Source organism: Pelobates fuscus, chromosome 6, assembly GCF_036172605.1.
Source record: "Pelobates fuscus isolate aPelFus1 chromosome 6, aPelFus1.pri, whole genome shotgun sequence".
Lineage (NCBI taxonomy): Eukaryota > Metazoa > Chordata > Amphibia > Anura > Pelobatidae > Pelobates > Pelobates fuscus.
The window spans coordinates 185,307,909-185,327,357 of NC_086322.1; the positions used below are offsets into that span (position 1 = coordinate 185,307,909).

Here is a 19,449-nt window from a genome sequence, read left to right on the forward strand (position 1 = left end):
CGTCGTGATCAATTTCAGCATAATTACATGTTACAATCATTGTCTCAAATTTCAGAGGTGAGCTTATTAGTGTACCATTACATTCAATGTGATATAGTAACCTTATGATCTTCAGTTAGTACCTTGTGGGACAGTTAAGTGTAGGGGGTGAGAGTGATTCTCGGTGATGGAGTAGAAGTAGTAGGAGTAGAACTTGGATAACTAGGAAGGGTAGGGCATCACTAATGTAGGGAGCCAATAGTAATTGGAGGATTATTTACAGGCTGGCAGCCAGGTTGGCTATTTAATTTGTAGAGTAGAGCGTGCAGAAGTGTGTGGGTTGGAATTTTATTGTTTTAAGGGACTGTGGGAGGTGATGGGAGCATGGTTGGTTGGTTCATTGTTTGTTGTGGTATGTGGTTTCCCATATATGCCACGTGTCGTTGAATCGTTGCTTGCGTTCTACTGTGTCGAGGGATAATTTTTCATAGTAGTAGAATTGATCCAACTTTGCTCGTAGTTGAGGTATGGATGGGCATTGCTGGGATTTCCAGCATTGTGCTAAGAGGCTCCTTGCTGCCATTAGTGTAAGTGCAGTGATTTGTTTTTCACCTGGATTCAACTGCGGGGGTAAGAGCAGGAGTAGGCACACTGTGGGGGTCAAGGGAAAGTTCGGAATATTCAGTTCATCTAATACGGTACGGGCTTGTGTCCATAGGGGTTGGATATTTTCGCAGGACCACCAAATATGCTTTAATGTACCCAGGGCATTGCTACACCTCCAGCAAGTGGGTGGTGTGTTGGGGAATATGCGATGGAGACGTTGTGGGGTTATGTACCATCGGTACATTAATTTCCTATGAGCTTCTATATGAGAGTAACAACGGGTCTGTTTAGAGAGTCCATTTAGGGCTTTCAGCCATTCGCTTTGTGTAAGGGTTTCATTACAATCCGCCTCCCATTGGGTTTTGTGGGATAGGGGTGGCGAGGGTGCAATCTCTTGCCATGCTTTATAGCATAGTGCTAGGGTCTTTGTTTTCGTCGGTGCGGACCAGCACCTGTCTAAGAGTAGAGTAGGGGTAACCCAACTGGAGTCAGGGGTGGTGCCGTTATGTGGCATGTATGCTAGTATGATACTCTTCAGTTGTAGGTAGGAGAAGATTGCCCTGTTTGGTAATTGCCACTGAGTCTGCAGTTCAGGGAAGGGAATCATTTCTTTATTCCTCACCAGTTGAGATATGTGAGTGATCCCTGCATTGGTCCAGAGGTGAAGTGGGATGTTTTGTGACACAGATTTAACAATTGAAATGGGTGCTTTTGGATGGAATTTTTCGTGGTGGCCTAAGTTTGAGAGGAACTTGTCCCATGTATTAATGGTATGGGAGGTAGTCGGAAAGAGCATGGGTCTCCGTGTCCGAAGACAGCGAGGTGTCCACATATATTCGATGAGGGGTGAGTTTGGACAATGTGCTTTCTCCATGTCTGTCCATTGTAAGAGGTTGGGCTGGGCATGGAGGAGGACACCACCGGTTAAAGCAGCAGCCTTATAGTATTGACCAATGTTCGGCAGGCCCACACCTCCTAGTCTGGGTGCAAGTTGGAGAAGTCGTATCGGCACCCTAGGCTTTTTACCTGCCCAAATGAATGTATTACACATTTTCTGTAAATCTTTGCAGTATTGGGCGGGGAGTTTCAGGGGTAACATTCTAAAAAAATAAAGGATACGGGGGAGGATCATCATTTTATATGCGTTGATTTTTCCCAACCATGAGATCATGACATGTTTCCATTTATTTAGTTCAGTTTTACACACAAGGGCTAGGGTATTGTAGTTAAGCGTTATCGTTTTAGGTATAGTGGATGCTATCTTCATCCCCAGGTATGTAATGAATGTTGATCTCCAATCAAAGTGGAAGCGGTCACTTAGTGAGTCTACCTTTAGTTTCGGCATTCCTACTGGTAATGCCTGTGTTTTATCCTGGTTTAAGCGGTAATGAGAGATGTCACCAAAACTTTTTAACAGAGCCATAAGTGGGGGTAGAGACTGTTGTGGTTCAGAAAGGGTTATAAAAATATCATCGGCGAAAAGCGCCAGACTGTATTTTCTGTCGTTTATGGTAATTCCGTGGATGTCAGGGTGGGTCCGGATTTTATGAGCTAGGGGTTCTAGGGATAAAATGTAGAGGAGGGGAGATAGTGGGCACCCTTGTCGGGTGCCGTTTGTGATTGTGAACGGTTGGGATAGGAAGCCATTGTGGGATACTCTGGCTGATGGGCAACTGTACAGGGCCATAATACTTGTTATGACGTTCTCCGGGAAGTTAAATTTTTTCAGGACTTCGGTCATGTACTTCCAGTTGAGGCGATCAAAGGCTTTCTCGGCGTCCAGCGCCAAGAAGAGACCCTCTGATCCCTGTCTCTGTATGGCATCTATTACGTTGAGGATTTTTCTAGTGTTGTCTGAGCCTTGTCGTCCCTTCACAAAACCTGACTGGTCATTATGTATGAGTTTGTGTAGTAGTGGTGCTAGTCGATTGCTAAGTAGTTTCGCATAGAGTTTAGCGTCACAGTTCAGAAGGGAGATAGGTCTGAAATGTTTACATTGTGTCGGGGGTTTTCCCGGTTTCGGGAGGGTCGAGATATGGGCTAGCAGCATTTCTTTCGGTAGGGAGCCTTGTTGTGAGCTCTCATTCATGACCTTTAAGAGGTGCGGAGAAAGGAGAGAAGTAAAGGTTTGATAATATGCGTTGGGGAGGCCATCTGGGCCTGGAGATTTATGGGTAGGCAAGTGAGCTATGGCTTCGGTCAGTTCTTCTAGGGTGAATGGGCCTTGTAGGGTTTCTCTGTCTGCATCCGTCAGGCTGGGCAGGTCTAAGTCGCCTAAGAAGTCTTGAATGAGTTGTGGGTTTGGTAGAGTGACATTGGGGTCGGACGCTAAGTTATATAGGTCCCCGTAGTAGTTCGCAAATTTTGAAACTATACCCTGTGGGTCGATGATGCGGTCTCCTTTCTTGTCTTCTAAATAAGCTATTCTAGAGGCCGTCATTCTACGTTTGAGTTGCGCTGCTAGCTTAGCGCCTGCTTTATTCCCATTGGCAAAAAAGTTGTGTTTAACCTTACGGAGAGTATAAGTTGTTTTGGCCATTTCTATATTTCTAAGTTTGGATTGTAATTGTAGAAGATGTGTATGCGTCTTAGGATTGGGGTTGCGTTTGTTGGAATGCGTTAATTGGGCAATTTCAGTTATGAGGGCATTGTATTCTGCGGTTCTTAGTTTTTTGGCTCGACTTGCCTGTATTATGAAGCTTCCTCGAATACACGCTTTATGCGCTAACCAAATTTGGTCTACCGAGGTCTCATTGTTTGTGTTTTCGTTAAAATAATTGGTGAGGTCAACCTTTATTTGTGTGATAACGGCTGGGTCTGTCAGGAGCGACTCGTTGAGTCTCCAGGAACCTGTACCTTTGCTAGGGAAGGGTGCTCTTAGGCTCATTGTGGTAGGTGCATGGTCTGACCACGTAATTAACCCAATGGTGGTTTCTTCTATGTTAGGCATATAAGTGGCTGGAACCAGAAACCTATCGATTCGGGAATAGCTATTGTGTGCCGCAGTGTGGCAGGTGAAGTCCACCTCTGCGGGGTGCTGAATGCGCCATGGGTCAACCAGTTGGTGGGCTGCTAGGGTGTCACATATCTTAGATGTCAGTGCTGCTCTATGGGTGAGAGAGGCCGCTGAGATATCGGCTGTGGAGGAGGAGTCCATGTTACTGTCAATCAAAAAATTAGTGTCACCACCTATGATTATCTCTCCATATTTGTACAAATCTGCGAGTGCTAAAACCATAAGCAGGAACTCATGTTGATTGGTATTGGGACTGTATACATTGATTAGGGTATAGGGATTGTTATTAATGAGGCATTGAATGATTAGGTAACGGCCCTTTTTATCGCTGATCTTGCGTATTAACGTGAATGCGGCATCTTTACTTATCAGTGTTGACACACCACGTTTTTTAGATTTATAACAAGTGTGAAAGTTAAATTTCGGTCTGCCTTTCCAGGTGAAGTGCGTTTCTTGGTAGTATGCTATAAGGGCTTTACATTTTTTGGCTTCAAGTAGGGCTAGTCTCCTTTTATTCGGGGAGTTAAGTCCCTTGGTATTTAGAGATAATATTTTAATCGACATAAGGTCGGGTAAAAGGTGTGCTACTGCGAAGGCATAGGTTCGCTGCCCTCCCTTTCCATTGTATTTTGTGTTCCCTCCAGGATATTATTATTCTGGACTTGTGGATGTCCATTAGTTGTGCCATAACATTAGTAGATAATCTATGGTTCATATTTAATGTGCCCTTGGGTTCGAAGGTAGGGGTAACTGGGGTAAAACTATGTACAACATTCCGTATGTCACTGGAGGTGACATGCAGCTGCATAAAGCAACGGATAAACACGGCCATTGGTAGGCCTTGGGGGTGATTCGATAGTGACATTTGTATAAAAGTTATACAGTCTAACAAATCAGTTAAGTAAGTTAACAAGGAGCGGGTTACATCTCGCCCATAACAGCGTAACAAATTAAACGTTGAATTAGCCATTGGTTAGGAGGGGAAAAGCAAGGAGTATACATATAAAATAGCTATAAAACAATTAAATCTGCAAGTGTTGGTGCATTAAAGCATTATACGTTACAGTATCAGAGGTCAAGGCGGTATGACTTTCTCTGGTAAATCTCGTCTGCTCGACCTTGGCAGGATCAGGTAGTCGGAGCTTTAGAGTTCGTGGAGTGTCCGTGGGTCTTATGGGCCTGTGACCATTCCTTGGTCAGCGGTTGCGGTGCAGAGGCACTAGTAGCGGTTGGATGGTCTGTACCCGTGGGGGGAAGCGGTACTTGCCATTCTTGCAGGAGACGCTTGCCTTCTTTAAGATCGGTGATGGCTCTGTCCACTCCGTTCCTCTTCACAAGTAGTTTGGTGGGGAATCCCCATTTATAAGGGATGTTGGCAGTTCGCAGTGCAGTGGTTATGGGTGCGAAGGTACGTCGTTTGAGCATAGTAGCGGAGGATAGGTCTGTGAAAATTTTGATGTGTTGATAGGATTCCGGCCATTTTGACAGGTTTCTGGAAGCCTGCATGATCTTATCTTTCACTGTATAGAAATGTATTCTTGTAATTACGTCTCTAGTGGTAGCAGGTGGTAGGTGTTTAGGTTTAGGTAGCCTGTGTGTTCTGTCTAGCATCAGGTCCAGGTTGTTTAAAGAGGGTATCAGTGATTTAAATAAATCCTGTACATACCGAGGGAGATCAGAGGTCTGGATAGATTCAGGTATGCCTCTAATGCGGACATTATTTCTTCTGCTCCTATCTTCATGGTCTGCCATTTTCTCCTCTAGAGATTGAAGTTTGGTTTTGAGTGAGGAGTAGGCCTCAGCCATGGAGTTGTGTGCGTCGATAAGTTCATCCGTGCGTTCTTCAAGTTTTGCTGTTCTTTCGCCGATGTTGTTTATGTCGGCCTTTATTTCTGCAGTCATTTGCTGGATGTCTGCTTTAAAGGAAGCTTTCAGCTCCTGCATGATTGTTCTCACCGAGAGGTCAGTTGCTGGGTTGGAAAATTCAGCCTGATCTGCAGCATGGTCTCCCATGTCGGAGTCAGGAGCCGGTGAGGAGGGCCCGTCGGCGCCATCTTGGACATCGTGGTCTAGTGAATTTTGCACCCCGAAGTGTGAGTTAAGCTTCTGTTGTTTATATTTTTTCGTTGATCTCGATGACATGTCGACTTGTGATGTGTCCCCTCGTTAGTCGGCTCGTTTTGGGGGTTTTTTTGTGGCTAAATCAGGCTGTAAAGGTCGCTGTCTGGGAGAGCACTCGTCCCGCACGTCTGCTCACATGCGCTGCTCGGACACGCCCCCCTTTTTTCCTTTTTTCAAGTTATTTCTAAGTGTAAGAGGTGACACTACACTTGGGTATTTTTAGCTGCACCGGGTGTAAGGAATTTAATAGCGCCTTTGTATCCTTTATTTGTTTTTAACTAATAATTATCTTGTGATGGTATGCATGAGTCATTCTGGTGCTGTGTTTTGTGGTTGTGTTAACATTTTCAGTGCAGTGTGTTAACCAGTGCCATCTTAACTATCTATAGATGTTTGATTTGCTCAATAGTGATCAATCAATCATTCTTAATTAGTATGGGATATTATCACAAGCGTGCATGCACTATAGCTATGCTATACTACTTTGTGTTTTTTCTTGTATTATATCTAAAACGTGGGAAGGATCTAGCAGCTTTCTGTATACGTATTTTATACTATCGAGCAAAGATCTTTCTTTTATTCTGTTTAGTTGCACTCTCCTATATTATTATGACCTATACTTGAAAATGATGTTTTAATGTGCATTATACAAGAACAGGATGTCTATTCAGTAAGTGCCGAGCTGAAATTTGACGATAAATAGATAAAAGCAGGAAATAAAAAAAAAAGCTGAGCTGAAAATATGTTTCCTATTTTTTATTTTAGTACAAATTGTGCACATTGGTGGTTAATTGTTTCCTGACAGCAGTTATAGTGAAATCCAAGGGAGAAAGGGAGCAACACAGTCAAATTGGTGAATATTTTATTGAATGTTTTAGGCTGAAAATTTGTTGTTATTGTCAGTAGTGCACTGGGGTAGTACGGGATGTGCCACCAATGGTGATAGACAGAACGAGGGTGCATATAGCACCCATTTCCCGGCTCTCCATATCTCAAAATGCTGCAAAGCCAAACGGGGCCATGGCAGATCATATTCTTGTTCCTCTGCCTGGTCTCTCAAAGTGGCTTGTGCATGGTGCCTGCAGTAAGTGGAGGGGGTGGCGACATAAAGTCATATCTAATCTTCTCTCCACTCACCTCTATGTGGTAAAATGGTCCATGCTGTGTGGTAAAATTAGTTGCTTGGCAGGGTAGAGAGAATAAAGAGTGATGAAGAGACATAATGGGAGGTATGGGGGTGAACAGAATGAACAAACATAGAATGGGGGTAGAGTGTGGGTTTGGACAGACTGAGTGTGGGGGTAAACAAACATAATACCAGACAATGTAGGTGGGCTTTTGAACCAATAGTTTAATTGCACCATAACCACTACGATAAGCCATGTTGGCCATGGTGCTTGTAGTGTTGGGAGGAGTCAAAAACCCTAGATACACCTCTGGCTAATATTATTTTGGACACTGAAATAAAGCATACATTGTCCATTCATGTCTGGATTGTACTGCTGGCCACAGGTGAGGCTTATGGTTTGAACATACCTGCTTTAAGGAAAAAAAACTTCCACATGGAACCAAGAATGCTTCCTCAAAAATGTTGTGTAAAAAGAGTAAGTACTCTCAAAGAGTCACACATGCTCATTTCAGTTGTAACAAAATGGAAGAGCATGGACATTTGGTGGCAGACACTGCCAGAAAGGTCAATTGTGGGTATTCTGTGAGCACAAAAACTTACTGAATAGGTGAGAAGTGTGATATGACAAAAAACACAAAAATAGGTCGCGCTAGCAAATAGTAGAAAATAGTAGAAAATAGCCAGAAATAGTAAATAGTACTCACATATACTCAAAGTATCAACAAAGAATAAAAATAAATATAAATATGAACAAAATAGTCCTGATATATAGTAGGCTTCTTATGGGTTCCAATAGGCTAGTAGAGACTTGAGTTTATAATGTATTCAATGGGAAGCTATATTAATAAAGTAATATTGGCTCTTTTACTATATACTTGCCATATACTTTTTATTTTACATCTCTATTTTAATTTATTTTTCTACCTGGTCACACGTCACTTTGGAGCCGACAGCCGTCCAAAGAATCCTAGGTGGGGATTGTACCACCCATGCCATCATATTGAGCAGTATATCCTGCTCATACAAATGTGAGTACTTTTTTTACTTTACAGACTCATTTTTATTACAAATACAGTGAGCACTATATTTGGCTTTTATTTTTCTTTCATACCGAGGATTCATCTACACCTATATCCCACCAGTGGGGGGCAAACGCCACTGAATGCTTATCACACTTGAGCAAGTATATGCTCTCGAATAGGTGAGTGCAATACCTCCCTAATATTTATCCTATTTTATTTACTCAAACACAGTTTGCACTATTGGAGTTTCTCTGTTTTTTTCATTTGCATATCCATCATTGAGTCAAGATTTCCCAAGCTACAGAAGATCCAGCTTCCCATTGAATACATTATAAACTCAAGTCTCTACTAGCCTATTGGAACCCATAAGAAGCCTACTATATATCAGGACTATTTTGTTCATATTTATATTTATTTTTATTCTTTGTTGATACTTTGAGTATATGTGAGTACTATTTACTATTTCTGTATAGCGCGACCTATTTTTGTGTTTTTTCTTCTTTGAGGACATTAGAGGGAACCTCATACCCATAGGTTGCAGCTTTTTATTTGTTTCTTTCCCTTTAGATCACTCAGCGCTGATCCTATACCCATTTTATGAGAAGTGTGATATATGTGCATTTAAAAAGAAAGATATCCATGTTCTAATAAGAATAACCTTTTAATGGGAAACTTCCTTATCTCCTCATTCATGTAAACACAATTGAACAGCTCACTGGGTTGAGTACTGTAGTGGAGATAAGTAAAACACACTTACCTCCACAGAACATCTGTGTCCAGAAGCACTCATGCATGCCAGAGCATTTCTACAGTATTGTTGTATGCAATATTTCTCTATGCATCCTGCGGGTTAACCCCTTAAGGACACATGACATGTGTGACATGTCATGATTCCCTTTTATTCCAGAAGTTTGGTCCTTAAGGGGTTAAATTAATTTGCATTATAAGCTATGGCTGTACCAGGCCATCCAAGCCTATAATGTAAATTAAAAAGTAAAAATGTCACAGAATGATAATATATATCACAAACAATGGATAACTTTTATTTAGCTATCAGGTTGTGCATGAAACTCACATGTGACAGATCTTCTTTAAGTATTAGGCCATTTAGAAATCACCTGTGACATGATACGCTTATTATGAGGAAGAAAAGCTTAAATGGTGGACAAATGTAATTATCTCAGAGCTTGTTTCTTGTGTTGGTTGTACTACAGTGTTATGGTTTGAGATTTGAAGAGGAAATATTCTGTTTTTACAGTAGAACACTCTTCAGCTGTCTTGTCACAGTGAAATCATAGAACCAACAGTAAAATACTTTAGAGCCAAGTGAAGATTATCTGAAAATGGCATTTACTTGTGTCTGTATCTAATCTAGTTACGCTGACTTGGAAAACTCGGAGTAAACTGAAAAAAGCCCATGGAGGAAAAAGGCATCTGTGGAGGTAAAAGCAGGGCCGGATTAACATAGGGGCTGATGGAGCTGCAGCTCCAGGCCCAGGCCCAGGCCCATGGAATAGGCCCATTTAAAAAAAAAAAAAAATGTACACACTACTCTTAGGTTTTCCTCCTGACTGGTATTTTAAGGCACAGCCTGTATTTGAGGCTGCCTGGCCGTGCTGGTATTGCAGTATTACCGGCAATACAAATGCAAATATGTTTCTCAGTATAAACTGAGATTACTCTGCAATACCAGCAACAGCCAGTAGGTGTCACTGTGTATGGAAAAAGGAAGGGATAGGAAGTTACAGCATATCCCTCCATGCCTCACTCTACTCACTGATCCACAGGGGAGCAGCTACACAACACAGTCAGAGAGTTCAGACAACAGCTCCCAGCCTGCAGAGACAGACTACAGCTCAAGGAAGTGAGGGATGAGGGGAAAGGCATCAGGGAGACATGGGGAATCTGAGACACTAGGGGACACTGTGAGACGTGGAGACACTGAGACACATGGGGACACAGACACTAGGGGACACTGTGAGACATGGGGACATAGGCACATGGGGACGCTGTGAGACATAGGTAGACACATTGGGACACATGTCTCCCAGTGTCCCCATGCCTCCCAGCCAGTGTCCCTAGTGTCTCAGTGTCCCCATACCTCCCAGCCAGTATCCCCATGCCTCCCAGCCAGTATCCCCAGGGCTCCCAGCTAGTATCCCCATGGCTCCCAGTGTCCCCATATGTTTGTGTCCACATGTCTCCCAGCCAGTGTCTGTGTCCCCATGTCTCCCAGTGTCAATAGGTCTCCCAGCCAGTGTCCCCATGTCTCCCAGTGTCTGTGTCCCCATATCTCTGTGTCCCTAGTGTCTGAGACCCCATTTCTCACAGTGTCCCCAAATGTCTGTGTCCCCATGTCTCCATGTCTCTCAGTGTCCCCATGTCTGTATCCACAAGTGCCCCCATGTCTCCCAGTGTCCCCAAGTGTCTCAGTGCCCCCATGTCTCCAAGTGTCCCCGTGTCTCTGTGTCCCCATGTATCCTAGTGACACGGGACACACTGAGACATGGGGACACTGGGAGAAATGGGGACACAGACACTGGGAGACTAGGGGACTGGGTGACATGGGGACACTGACACTGTGATGCATAGGGACACTGATACCAGGCTGGCCTTCTAATTTTTTGGACAGAGATAGCCCCTTTTTGGGCATGTTCGCCCCTTATGGCAGTTCTGTTCATGTTATTTGCATCAGTGGCCTACTCTTTTACCCCGCCCATTGGCTTCCTGCTTCACTGGACACTGCTGTTGGTATGGGTTTACTTGAAAGATGAAAGCATAAATTAGATAAAGAGATTATACTTCCCTAAATGGAGCAAAGTCATATGGCCTTATTTTGTATTAATTTATTTTCAAATAAAAGCTATTTTTACATCTACACCCTTCTGGAGTTCCTATTCTTCATCTAGCTGAGACTATCTATGCTAAACTACTTGATTCACAGATCAAGTGAGAAGAAGTAATTAATAGAGGAGAAAAAGGAGAAGCGGTAAACAATCTATACTTATATATTTAATAATTTAGTCACTATGTCCTATCAATCATCTTTTTTCCCATCTTTTGGCACCTTAGACAGAAGATCAATCCACACACAAAACTAAACAGTTTTTTTGCATTGTCCATTTTGTTTGTTTTGTGAGTCATCCATCTTTTTTGGTGTTTGTACGAATCACAATTTGTTTGAAACCAAATGTGCAAGTATACTATCCAGTATGCATAATGCACACTTGACAAAAAAAAAAGCACACACAATTTTTTTCTTAATATAATCCAGCTCTGATTGTCCTAATATCCATGCAATTACACATTTGCAGGTTTCAACAATAATAATGAGAAATATAATATATGGATATAATTAAGAAGCCTATTTTCCTATATGAACAGACAATTCAATGGGCATTTGCTTATTTTAATTTTTTTTCTTGGAACATTTTTGCTGAAATAGACAATTGTGCAGTAAACCTTCAAAATGAGAAAGCAGTGGTTTTTGATAATTCTTTCTCCACTCTATAAAGCAAACCATGAACTTCTCAAATGATTATTGTTCCTCTAGCAGGAAAACAACATCACCATAATCTTGCTTCGCAATAAAAATGTTCAGACTTACTGTCAGTTGTTGGATGATATTCTGAATTTCTTTGTGACCATGTTTCTCAGCTATTGTAGCAGGATCTTCTCCATACTTATTGGTTATTCGAGAAATTTGATCTGCTCCTTGGCAATTCATTAGGAGAAGAGCAACTTCTTTGAGTCCACACTTTGCTGCACAGTGAAGAAGGGTTGGGATCTCTTCAGAATGTCTAGCTGCAACAAAAGTGAAGGAATGGTACAGGCTTTTATCACAATTTTCTACAAAAACATTTTTAAGCATATATAAGAATCTACTTAACTAATTTCCTACTGAGTGATTTAAAAAAAAAAAAAATGGCCACCAGAATCTAGATATTTTTGTGCTCGAAAGTAATGTGTGAATTTATTTTCATGACATTATGCACAGAGAGAAGAATGCAATATGTTAAATTAATAAGATTTATTTAGCTTGAGGGGTTGAGATAATGGGTATTTTATTGAACTGCAGGGATATAGATGGAGGTGTAATTTTTGAAGGCTGTAGGATATATAATGTTGAGTTAGGGGCACATTGATAATACAAGACAAGATTATGATCAGAATGAGGGAAGGATTTGTTAGAAAGAGTACAGATAGAGCAAATGTTGTAAAAGATGAGGTCAAGGCTATGCATTGAAGGCATGTTAGAGTGTGGCAAGAGGAGCCGTTATTTGATGGACAGTGTGCAGTTATTTGTTTGTTAGGCTCATTAGTAGGCTTGATAACAGAATCTGTATTTAGTCCTGTGGTTAAAATATCAAGATGTTACCATTTTCATCTCAAATAAAATTTTAGTATATATGCATGATATACAGTACAGCTGATTTAAGAGTTATACGTGAAATTGCATTAGATATCACTGATGCATATTAGAATCAAAACAAAGTAACTGGTATGGTTAATAAATGGTTGACGAACAAGCAGATTTAACCCCTTAAGGACTGAGCCAAATGTACACGTTGTGAACAAAACAAAACATAAACAAAACCTGCGCTATATGTCTGTCCAACCGTAATTCACCTCTTTCATATTAAATGCACCCCCCCCCCCTTATTATATATCATTTTATTCAGGAGAAACAGGGCTTTCATTTAATATCAAATATTTAGCTATGAAACATAATTTAATATGACAAAAATGGGAGAAAATACGAAATTTTGTTATTTTTCTAGTTCTACGTGACATTTTAACTGTCAATGTCATAATACTGTTTGCTTTTACTGCAATAAAATACACATATTTGTATTCAGCAATGTCTCACGTGTAAAACAGTACCCCCTATGTACAGGTTTTATGGTGTTTTGGGAAGTTACAGGGTCAAATATAGCACGTTACATTTGAAATTGAAATTCCCCAGATTGGTTACGTTGCCTTTGGGACTGTATAGTAGCCCAGGAATAAAATTTACACCCATAATGGCATACCATTTGCAATAGTAGACAACCCAAGGTATTGCAAATGGGGTATGTTCAGTCTTTTTTAGTAGCCATTTGGTCACAAACACTGGCCAAAGTTAGCCTTAGTATTTGTTTGTGTGTGAAAAATGCAAAAAATGCCAATTTTGGTCAGTGTTTGTGACTAAGTGGCTACTAAAAAAGACTGGTCATACCCTATTTGCAATACCCTGGGTTGTCTACTATTGCAAATGGTATACCATCATAGGGGTAATTTTCATTTTTGGGCTACCATAGGGTCTCAAAGGCAACGTAACCAGTCTGGCAAATTTTAATGGAAAAAAATGAAACACAAGCCTTATATTTGACGCTGTTACTTTTGAAAACACCATAAAACCTGTACATGAGGGACACTGTTGTACTCGGGAGACTTCGCTGAACACAAATATTTGTGTTTCAAAACAGTAAAAAGTATCGCAGCAATAATATCGTCCGTGTAAGTGCTGTTTGTGTGTGGAAAAATGCAAAAAACTTAACTTTTACTGGCGATATCATTGTTGTAATACATTTTACTGTTTTGTATGTGTATATATATATAATTTTTTTAAAATATTTTTATTTATATATAGGTATATATATAGTGATATATACGTATATATTTATGTATATAGATATATATATCTTATTTCGTTCTACGTGTATTTTGATATAAATATATATATATATATATATATATATATATATATATATATATATTAATATCACAATACAGTTGGAACGAAATAACACACATCTATTTTTTTAAAATTATTTATTTTTAATTTTTTACGTATTTACATATTTTTATTATATTATATATAAATATATATATAACAATAATTATATATATATTATATATATATTTAATCAGTATCAGTCTACGTGTAATATATATATATATATTCATAGTAAAATACACCTAGACAGTGTATGTGTGTGTATGTATATGTGTATATATATATACTTAATACATATATATATATGATCTAAGTATATGATTTTTTTTTACACTGATTTTAATTAATTTTATTTTATTTCCAGCCAGCAGGGGGACTACCTGTCATTACAGGCAGTCCCCCTGCTGGCAATGCCTGAGCCAGCTAACCCGGCCATGTGATTGTGAGGTCCTCGCAAGGACCTCACTCTCACATGGCCGGGGGGGCTGCTGGTGGACGGACTTGCCGCGGGGGGCTCCCTGGGAGTCCCCCCAACCGCGATCGCCGGTGATCCCACGCCGGTGACCAGGTAAGTAAAAAAAAAACGAATGGGCGTACTATTACGCCCGGCGGTGTTTAGAGCCGCTTAAAATAGGGCGTAATAGTACGCCCTCCGGTCTTAAAGGGTTAAAGAACAATAAATTACAGCAGAAATTAGTATAATTGGAGAAGATGGGGTCATAGGGCGAGCTGCTGGAAAGGACAGTCCGTTCAGAGAGGAAGTTGTGGAAAAAGGGATAACGGAGACATGTATATTGCAGTCAGTGATGCCGGGCTAAGGAATGGTGCAGCACTCATGTACAGAAGAAAGGACAGAAAAAGGAGAGACTTCTTCTTATTATTCTTATTATTATTTATAAAGCGGCAACAAGTTCCGTAGCGCTGTATGGACACATAGTCAAGTACTGTCATAAAGATGACAGTATGTAGTTTCAGCTATGCTGACAAACTGGTCATGGTGAAATTTATGCCATTAAGCATCTTTGTGGATGAAAAGGTGAAGAACATAGCAGTGAGGGGAAATATTCATGAAAAAGGTAGAGGATGAAGTAAAAGGTGCACAAGAAAAACATGAATATCAAAAATACTGAGTTTAAAACAAAAAAAGTAAGTGATGAAAATGTGAGCTGGGTTCCTTCAAACCAGTCATGTATGTTGGGTCATCTGCGCCATCCTCTAAAACAGGAAGAAATTGGAAGAGGTCTGTATAAGCAGGAGGATGGGGGATTTTTAGTCTACACAGTTGTCCACCGTAGTTTATACTTGTTTTAAGTTGTTTTTTTTAAACTATTTTCCAATATTACTGCTAATTTGTTAAATACACTTATTTTGGGATGCAGTAAAATTATATCACGTCCTGACAGAGAGAGAGAGACTAAAAATAGATTGTCTATCTATCCGTCTGTCTCTTTTACTGCTAGAGCACAAACATCTGCATTTTACTAATAACCACCTTGCATTTATGTTTGAAAATGCATGTTTTCCCTTGACCAATGCAATCTGATAATAAAATCCAATAAACCTTTTCCTGTTTTCTGTCTTTTTGTTTATTTTGTTTTTGTTTTTTTTATTGTGCAATGCTTCAGGGCCAAGGCAAACTGGCAACAATTGGGATTAGGCAGACTTTAGCCATACTGGCATTTCAAAGTCTAAAATATTTATTGGGTTTTACACAAGTCTATACACTGTGATATGCCGGTTCTTGTTAGCATTGTTCTGTCAAAGCTACGGTGCATAGTTAAATAATATCAACACTCGCAGGATGTCAAGATTGCAAAAAATATATTAATAGTTGGGTCCCTCTAGATTTTTACTCATTCTTTTTTTCATGGCAATATGGAAGTTAATACCAACAGGTAACACATAGCAAAAGTTTCTATGGTGGTGACTATTCCATCTGAGACTTCTTGCAGTCATGTATAATGTAATGAATCACAAGGTTCATAAATAAAGTTGTATTGTACTACATCAATGATTTATCATGGCCTTGTGCCACTATGCATACGATTTAGAAAGGTGACTGCATACAAATGTGAAAGATGTTGTCTACAAAATGCGTAAGCATCTTTATGTTTGAGATATTTTTTTTCTGCAATATAAACTTAATAATGCTTAAATGTTTTAATACATGTTGTTGTATTTACTACAATACAATTATAATAAAATAGGGACACTATAGTCACCTGAACAACTTTAGCTTAAAGAAGCAGTTTTGGTGTATAGAACATGCCCCTGCAGCCTCACTGCTCAATCCTCTGCAGTTTAGGAGTTAAATCCCTTTGTTTATGAACCCTGGTCACACCTCCCTGCATGTGACTTGCACAGCCTTCTATAAACACTTCCTGTAAAGAGAGCCCTATTTAGGCTTTCCTTATTGCAAGTTCTGTTTAATTAAGATTTTCTTATCCCCTGCTATGTTAATAGCTTGCTAGACCCTGCAAGAGCCTCCTGTATGTGATTAAAGTTCAATTTAGAGATTGAGATACAATTATTTAAGGTAAATTACATCTGTTTGAAAGTGAAACCAGTTTTTATTTTCATGCAGGCTCTGTCAATCATAGCCAGGGGAGGTGTGGCTTGGGCTGCATAAACAGAAACAAAGTGATTTAACTCCTAAATGACAGTGAATTGAGCAGTGAAATTGCAGGGGAATGATCTATACACTAAAACTGCTTTATTTAGCTAAAGTAATTTAGGTGACTATAGTGTTCCTTTAAGTTACATATGTGTATTTACAATGATAATGATACTGAATTGAAGAGAATAGACTCCAAAGTATGGCTGGAATTAGCTCAGAAACCATACTACATACCAGTAATTACAGTAATACTTTTTTAATATGGTAATGTTTAAAAATTTGGTTTATTACTTTAATTTTTCATTCTTTGTTTTTAGTTTGAGCTAATTTCTGAAAGTGTAACAACACAACAATAATTACATGGTGATTAAAAACCTTAGCAAATATATACATTTCATAAATTGTAAAGCACTCTGAATAGGAGCATTATATAAAAACTGTTGGATAAATATATATTTATTTCAGTTAACAGTTCTTATATAGCACTTTTTATTGATATAATTTATGCAAAAATAATATTTGGTAACAATACATTCCATACATACACAGTGACATACAGTGCCTTGAAAAAGTATTCACCCCCTTGACCTTTGACCTCTTTAGTTACATTACAGCCTTAAGTTCAATGTTTTATTAATCTGAATTTTATGTGATGGATCAGAACACAATAGTCTAAGTTGGTGAAGTGAAATGAGAGAAATAGATACATAAAACTATTTTTTAGAAATAGAAAACAGAAAATTGGCATGTGCGTATGTATTCATCCCCTTTGTTATGATGCCCATAAAAAGCTCTGGTGCAACCAATTACCTTCAGAAGTCACATAATTAGTGAAATGATGTCCACCTGTGTGCAATCTAAGTGTCACATGATCTGTTATTACATATACACACCTTTTTTGAAAGGCCCCAGAGGCTGCAACACCTAAGCAAGATGCACCACTAACCAAACACTGCCATGAAGACCAAGGAACTCTCCAAACAAGTAAGGGACAATGTTGTTGAGAAGTACAAGTCAGGGTTAAGGTATAAAAATATATCTAAATCTTTGATGATCCCCAGGAGCACCATAAAATATATCATAAACAAATGGAAAGAACATGGCACAACAGCAAACCTGCCAAGAGACGTCCGCCCACCAAAACTCACGGACTGGGCACGGAGGGCATTAATCAGAGAGGCCTAAGATAACCCTGGAGGAGCTGCAGAGTTCCACAGCAGAAACTGGAGTATCTGTACATAGGACGACAATAAGCCGTACTCTCCATAGAGTTGGGCTTTATGGCAGAGTGGCCAGAAGAAAGCCATTACGTTCAGCAAAAAACAAAATGGCACATTTTGAGTTTGCGAAAAGGCATGTGGGAGACTCCAAAAATGTATGGAGGAAGGTGCTGTGGTCTGATGAGACTAAAATTTAACTTTTCGGCCATCAAAGAAAATGCTATGTCCGGCGCAAACCCAACACATCACATCACCCAAAGAACACCATCCCCACAGTGAAACATGGCGGTGACAGCATCATGCTTTGGGGATGTTTTTCAGCAGCCGGGACTGGAAAACTGGTCAGTGGTGAGGGAAAGATGGATGGTGCTAAAAACAGAGATATTCTTGAGCAAAACCTGTACTATTCTGTGCGTGATTTGAGGCTAGGACGGAGGTTCACCTATTATTGAATTAAAAACTGTTTTAAAACTTTATTTATCTTTTTACAGGCAGCAGGAGGACTACCTGTCATTCCAGGCACTCCCCCTACTGGCACTGCTGTTGGCGGCTATTCCGTCCATGTGATCGTAAGGTCCTCGCAAGGACCTCGCGATCACATGGACCAGAGGGCAGGAACGGCAGCAGGGGGACTCCCTGGCATGGCAGGTAAGTCCCCCCATCGCGATCGCCAGCAAGTGGGTAAGTACATAGGACGCCGGGGACGTGCTATGCCATCTGGCGGCATTTAGAGCTGGGTCCCCAAGGACGGCATAACACGCCCACCATCCTAAAGGGGATAATATGGTCTGCATGCATGTTTATCAACAAAGCAGCCTAAAGAACACAATTTTACACCTCACACTGGCCTGCATGAAATAGAAAAGGGTGATCCCTAACTGCTGGCTAGCTATTTTCACACATATTTGTATTCCCTACGACCCCTAAAAGTGGTCTCTCCAAAAAGTCCACTTAAAATTGCTTGGTGTCTTTAAAGGTACACACAGGGACTGCTGTGGAGGAAAATCAAAACCTAAAGTCAAAACCAATCTCTTGATACTATCATAGCTGCTCCACAACTTTGTCTACCTACAAATCCAATTAAAGTAATTCAACCTAGAAGTCACAAAAAGCACACCATCAAATCAAGGAAACCTCTTTGTGTGATGCCTATAACAAGATACACCATTTCCAAAGTACAGAGCATGAACTGTATCAGATCAGTTGTGTGCAATGCCAGATCAATAAGGAACAAAACAGCTATTAACATGCAAATTAGCGTGCACTACAGAATTTTGGCTGGATGACAATGAGGGGCCTATTCTTGAGGCAGCTGTTCCAGAAAATTATACGGTGTTACACTGCCCAAGTCAAAATCACAAGGTAGGTGAAGTAATGATCTGTGTCAAAATCATCCTAAAATCCCAGGCCAGTATCAGTCCACACACCCTAATCATTTGAATGTGTAGATGACAGCTTCTCAATAGATAGAAGATTATGGTTGCTGTCAATATACAGATACTCCAGACAGCTTTTATTGGGAGACTTCAACACCATGGATTGATGACACCCTATCCCAGCTTGGGCAGGACATATTCAGCGTGATTAGTGTTTCATACAAATCGTAAGGGATAAGTCATGAGAGAAAGTCATAAGGGAAACCCTAAAAAGCATTGCACTAACACGCATATGCACTATCAATCACAACAATGGTTTGATAGCACCATCAGAGAAAAGAAAAGAACAGGCCATAAACTCGAGAGAAGGTTGAGCAGGACACATGATCCTGAGGATAAAGCCATTCTTACCAAACATCTCAATGAACACCAGTTGACAATAACTCTGAAAAATATCTGCATTTTTGTCATGCAAAATCACACTCACCCACAATAGACCCAGGCAAATGTTTCACAGAGTAGAAAAGCTCTGCAAACAAGCATGCTTGCATTCCCCACCAACTTTTCTCAGGATAAGTGAGAAGAATTTGCGATCTTCTTGACAGACAAGATTTCCTCCATCAGGCCAACCAGTTTTACACTAG

At 40.2% G+C, this 19,449-nt stretch overlaps 1 protein-coding gene across 1 annotated transcript in view; it reads right to left on the minus strand.

The window, feature by feature from the left end:
- BANK1 (B cell scaffold protein with ankyrin repeats 1) overlaps nucleotides 1–19,449 on the minus strand; it is a 315,795-nt gene that overhangs the window by 261,490 nt on the left and 34,856 nt on the right. Inside the window, exon 3 of the mRNA XM_063458569.1 lies at nucleotides 11,481–11,677. Coding sequence (XP_063314639.1) covers nucleotides 11,481–11,677 — 197 coding nt within the window. The remainder of the gene's footprint in view (nucleotides 1–11,480; nucleotides 11,678–19,449) is intronic.